We start from the raw sequence: 6621 nt of genomic DNA on the forward strand, positions 1-6621 counted from the left end.
TTAGTTTTAATAAAAAGAAAGGTGGACCAAAAGAACAACTTTATTCAACTGTATGTGTGACGTCATCAAGAATTTCTCGGTTTTTATTTTTTTTGTTTCTTTGAAATTAAGTATTCAAAAATATGAAAAATACATAATCGTACTCAGAGTAGAAAAATTAAGAAATGGTATTTTTGTTTAAGGCGATACTCAAGGTCCATTTTTCATACATTTTGTTTTCACCTTTAATCTGGGTAACTAAACAAGTATTGGCAAGTAAGAATTTAAATTCACGTCTAGTTAGTGATTAGTTCTCGCAGTTGAATGTTAAAATGTCGTCATATTAAATTTTAAAGGCCGAAATATCCATGGTTATTAATTATTTTTACGTTTTCTTTCAACTGCGAGAACTAATCACTAACTAGACGTGAATTTAAATTCTTTACTTGCCAATACTTGTTTAGTTACCCAGATTAAAGGTGAAACAAAATGTGAAAATGGACCTTGAGGTATCGCCTTAAAGGCACTTTAACATTTTGAAATGTTAATTTTACGCTGAAGCTGTTGTCCATGAAGGATACATCAGTAAAAGAATCACACTTGGACTTGATAATTTATCTATTTTAAACTCAAATCAAAGTCGTTTGCCCTTATGGTAATTTTAAAAGGATCTTTTAGTAAGGGACCGTAAACACTGTAGTCACAAGAAATCAATCTTAGGAGACTGCTAATCATTTTTGTAGATACATATTCTATTTTAAGATGGGACAGCAAGGGCAGCACCTTTTACCATTTAAATATGAACGTGAAAGATAAAAAAATATCTGTATAAATAATAATAAACAATACGTGAACAAAACGCGGCGTTGGCCTAGTTGATTGTGGAACGGACTGCCAAGACGAATGTCCGCAGGTTCAAATCCAAAGGCACACACCTCTGACTTCTCTAAAAATATTATGTGTATATTCTTTGTGAATTATCGCTTGCTTCAACGGTGAAGGAAAACATCGTGAGGAAACCTACAAACCTGGAAAATTCTCTAGAGGAATTTTCGAGGTTGTGTATCACTACTACTACGTTGTGACTATAGGTTATATATCATCACGCTATGATCAAAAGGAGCGGAGCAGTAATGAAAACTGTAGCAAAAAGGGGGAACTTTATAACTTTTGAGAGATTTAAACGAAAAACTATATCACGCGGGCGGAGCCGCGGGCAAAAGCTAGTTTACAATAAATAAAAATCGCTACACCCGTTCAATGAATTAAATAAATTGTTAAGTAAAAGTGTGAAATCTACTAACTGACGACAGTCTGCTGGAATTCTGCTCTTGCCGTTAAATGTTCAGCCGCAACAGCTCATAAACGGGGTTGTTATTTGTCCTTTAACGCGTATTATGTCATGTTACCAGTATTTTCCTTTCCGTAAATATACAACTTTAGTTACATCTTTCTTTAACCAACTCTGTTATGGGACCGACATTAACGGGTGCCTGGTCGCATGTTGTGTTGATTACGTTAAGCCCAGCATCAATGGCATCTTCCAAGACAGTTCGTATTAATATTTTTAGCTCTATCTTATTAAGTCCATTTGTGAAATAATATGCTATTGGCTGATTAAAATATTTTTTTTATGCCTTTTATTATAAAAACCAAAGCGTAGTTAGAAAAAGAGCATTTTTAATGTGAAGCAAACTCTTGTATCTTTATATGGATCATATGACACAGACAAAAAGACGAAAGCAAAAACAATCTTTTTCCTTTATTTCCAACAGTGGAAAATTATAGGATTTATTCCTGCGATTATATTAATTTGGCTTTTTACAGTTCTTGATGATGGTAGAGTAAAATACTTGCATAAAAGTTTGTAATATTTAGGATGTTTTTTTGAATAAAGACAATGACAATTTTTTTTCCTCTGGTGAAAATCGTCTTCCCTTCGCTTTCGTAAATGTTTTATATTTTTTGGAATAAACCAATTTGAGTATTGTATACCGCGTGTCTTCGGGACCTACTTGTAAGGCAGTAGATATGGTCCGAAAATACTTTAGTAATATCTGAAAAATAAAACATTAATGAATATTACTGTTCGAGCAAGGAAAAGTAACTTGTTGAGTAGGACATATAAGAAGCGGTACATTTGTCCCGTACATAACGTCAAAAAGGAAGAGTGGCTCAAAATTATATATTGTACTACTTTAAACTTTATGTCGCGGCAGTCGCGTTACTCATTCTCCGTGGTTAACTATAGGACGAGGACAGAGAGGTAGACAATTACAATAGGACGTTATTTTACAATGACCATTATGGTACTGCGTTTCGAGTCGCGAGTCAGAGGAAAGTATTTTGAGTGTTATCATTACAAAATACTGTAAGGCGCACATTAAAGCGCCTCGCCTCAGTACGCCTCGCCTAATTTGAAGTAGGACATTGTACCGGCTCAATGTTAAAATGAGGCTACTCTTACAAACTCGTTTTCATGTCATGTCCTACCCAATTCTAATTAGTAACTATACGTTATCAAATATAGGATGATAATTTTGACAGTTCCTTCACATGAAGTTTCGTATTTTTTCGGTAAAATTTACTACAGGTAATATCATATTTTATTTTGAAGTGCCACTCATTATCATAATGAACAATCACGGACTATCGCAAATCGCCATTGAAATAAAATAAATCGATAATATAAAAATTTGCATTTAGATTTAATTATATTATTTTTGCAAATATTCGAGTTGTTTGTAATTTATCACATTTATTGGTAAAAAAATCTATAATTAATATATCTAATGTTTTCACGATTTAAATAGTTAACACAATGATAACTGCAAGTGGTGTAGGGTTTAAAAAAAACATAAATGGAAATGGCTTACCAATAATAAATAGATAATTCAATAAAAAAAATATTTATATCATCTGAACATACCAAATAATTATGCAACTATCGATATCAAGTTTTATAAAAATGGTAATCGATAATCGAATACGTTCAATAACGATTATACCTTAGCCTCATCATTAGTGTGATTTGTCAAAATTAACATCCTAAATTTTAAAAAGTTTATGTAAACATTTTTATAACTTTAAGAAGCGTAGCATCTCTAAGTAATCTGTGACTTTAAGTAAGATATGTATATAGCATTACCGGTGAGATATGTGCTTCTTTCGGCCATTAAATCCATGTTTTCATGAAATGAATATCCGGTGTATAATGTTCTGTAACATAATTCGATATGAGAGACATGAACGGACAGAAAAGTGAAAGCCGAGATCTTTAGAGAAGATTTTCTCGTAGTGTCACGCACGTTAAAAGCCCTTCCCGCTAGAAAAATACCTAAATAACAGTATCGATGCATAGCACTGTCTATTTTATACTCAGATTCACAATTAAAATACTATCCAGGGGATAAAAGCACCCAGCCTATCTTATATTATTGCAACTTTTTCCGTGTGCCAAATTCGCTTAGCACACATATATTATACACACATTATAAAAAAGTTAAATAAAATTATATTAGTAAGCACTCAGGCTGCTGTTGTGCTGTCGCCTGTACTTTTAGTCCCAACTTACATACTTTTTTTAATACGGTGGCATGTAACCACGGCAATATCCCTTTTTTTAGTTACTTTTTCCAATTAACAAAGCTAATAGAAATGTTTCCTCATCTGAATTCACTCTATTACTAACTGTCTAAAATGCGTAGCCAACTGTGAGCCCGCTGCGTGAACGCTACGCACCCACGGCTTGTTCGCTGCACGCCCGCCGCGAATTTACAGCGAATTCATTATGCATTTGATATATCAGTGTGATATATCGTATGCCGTCAGTGTGATATATCTAAGGGTACAACATCTAGTCTAAGCACTTTTAAGGAGATATATAATATATAAGTATCTGAATCAGTTCCACCTGTAAATTTCTTGGCGCCCAACATGTGGAAAATATCTTACCTAGATTCAAAGTGGGAAATGGAGTTCTACATAAAGCACCAATATATAATTTATAACAGCTCTCAAAGTGCTTATGTATATGTGTACCGCAAGTTTTTATGTATATTCTTGTCCTCAGTTAAGAGTTTTGTCGAGAACTTTAATTCAAACTTGAAACCTTTTGTCCTGCCAGGATTTCCACCTATAACTAGTTGCTTTAGGGACATAATGTAATGGTCCTGAAAAATAATACAATAATTTATTAAAATATAATAAATAATAAATGATGCCATGTATTTATAACACAATACAAATGCAAGGAATTAGTCCATTAGAGATACAGCTCTGAAATTTGTTTATTCAATAGTCAAACCAAAATAAGTATATTAAACCAAGATGACGTAATAACGACAATCTTGTCTACCAACAGATTTTTCATAGTTTAAAATCAAAATGAATATCGCATAATTTTAAGGTATGCAGATTCCCACACGTATTTTAAAAAGACTATTTAAATGCGCAGATTTCGCCATCGCGGTGACTAAGTAAATATTATGTACGATTTTAATGAGTACTATCGATATTATTTTTATAAAAATATAAATGTCATTTACCATCAATCGCACAACCAAGATAACATGAGACATTTTGTCCAAATATTTTATCAGTTCCTTATCGCGTGCAAAACAAATAACAAAGCCCGGGGGTGAATTAGTAAGAAGGCAGCGGTGGTCCGTTTGAATAAGCAACGTTCTTTCATTATTGAGGAAATCGTAATCGAACTTATCGCACACAAACTGCAATGGGAAATTTGAAAATTTTCAACCGGAATTCAAATTACGGAAACAAGGCGATATTGCCACTTAATGCAATAAATATTTTAACATGCTTATGAGAAAATAGATATGTAATTTATTGGAAACTAGAATAAAATTTAAAGAGTATGCGTTGTTTTGTTTATAATTGTATTAATAAAATGGAAAAATTAAATTAAGCTTCAGTTGTCATGTTACAACAAAAAGAGAACTTTACCATTTAATTTACCATTTAATAATAATATTTTACCATTTAATAACAATCATCAGAGATTGTGGCAACTCGTTTGAAATTGTGTCAGACGACTTGCCACAATCTCCGTCATTGTGTCAGTCAATTTTTTATAGTATTTCGTTCGGAATTTTCAGTAATGCATATTTTTTTTTAATTAATTAAAATAGCCTCTGACATTTGTTTTTATGTTTTTACTTATCTAATTTAATTACGTACATAATTATTTTATAAATAGGGATAAAAGGCATGATTAGTGTTTTGAAAACTTATTCTCCAGTGTCATCTAACTGAAAGTATCTTACAACAAAATTAATTTGAGGTTAGACCAAAAACAAATAGAGTGACTGTTTGAGAGTGACATACCCCTGATCAAGACTTCTATCACTGAGAGACGAACATGTTGTGAATAGAAATCTCAGAACCGGCGACATCGCTACTCTTGTGGAAGGCAACTGCGTCGCCCCGCTTGACGAAATTATGATCGCACATTTATTGTGTGTCAGAGTGAGTACTTAATTTAAAACAATTAATTGAGTGAACCTATTTTTTTTTATTTATTAAGGACCTCCAACGAAGGATACACGACATATAAAAAAATAATGGTGTAGTATGTTCACAATTAACTTTCTATTATATCGAAACAAACTAAGCTTATTTGGTGATAAGCTAACCATAGCCAACTACTGTTGATATCGCAAAACTTGGTAATTCAACAATGAATTATTCATTAAAATAAATATTTTTTGAATTTCAGGCACTGTACTCGCAAGATTACATAGATGCTTACAATCATCAGAGTGCTTGTGTGGCGGCAGTTGTGAGGTTACTGCAAGTACAAAAAGAAGAGAACTGGAGTCTCCCTCTCATGTATACTGTTTGTTTAGACCTTAGACTTGTTGCACAGAAAGCAGAAGCTTGTAGTCGTAAGTATTTCTCCTTCAAATTCAATGTTTATATTAACTAGTCTGGTTTAGTAGCTATTTATAATTATACCAGTGAGGTAATTAGTTCAATACCCAGGTTAGGTAAACAAAATAAGTGTCAGTTTTTAATTTATATTAGAAATGTTTATATGTTCCAAATTATTCACAGTGCTGATAAACTGAGTAGTGACAGCATGTAAAAGGTTTAAAGTTATGGTTCTATTAATATACAGTTTTTTATTTATGAATTTATTTGATTTTTTCAAAAGCCAATGGTTTCAATATTGCAATATTTTCTTTATAAAATTAGTTCACAGTGCTTTTCATAATTAATACACAGAAAAATGTATGACAGATATTATAATACTGAACTGCAATTAACAAATTTGGTTTACTTATTTCAGCACAAAGCAATGGCAAGATTTTGGAGAAGGCAGCAGAAAGTCTACTGGCTTGTTTCCGAGTATGTGCTGCCGATAACAGATCCTCAGATGTAGACACCAAGAAATTGGGGATGTTGAATCTTGTAAATCAACTTCTTAAAGTCTATTTTAGAATAAATAAACTACACTTATGTAAACCGCTCATCAGGGCAATAGATTCGTCACCATTTAAAGATCAATTTCCATTAGCTCAACAGATTACATACAGATATTTTGTTGGACGGAAAGCGATGTTTGATTCAGACTATAGATCTGCCGATGAATACTTGTCTTTTGCATTCCAAAACTGCCAC

The 6621-nt window shown here is 32.5% G+C and overlaps 1 protein-coding gene across 1 annotated transcript; it reads left to right on the forward strand.

Moving 5' to 3' along the window:
• Nucleotides 1–5331: 5331 nt before the first annotated feature.
• Nucleotides 5332–6615, forward strand: LOC119192015 (PCI domain-containing protein 2 homolog; the record flags this gene model as incomplete). The annotated part of the gene is made up of 3 exons (XM_037445869.1): nt 5332–5466; nt 5717–5885; nt 6290–6615. Coding segments are annotated over 3 exons (630 nt in total), but the record flags the coding sequence as incomplete, so codon positions are not given.
• Between the last annotated feature and the right edge of the window lie 6 nt (nt 6616–6621).

The sequence above is a fragment of the Manduca sexta genome, unplaced genomic scaffold (genome assembly GCF_014839805.1).
Source record: "Manduca sexta isolate Smith_Timp_Sample1 unplaced genomic scaffold, JHU_Msex_v1.0 HiC_scaffold_2246, whole genome shotgun sequence".
Lineage (NCBI taxonomy): Eukaryota > Metazoa > Arthropoda > Insecta > Lepidoptera > Sphingidae > Manduca > Manduca sexta.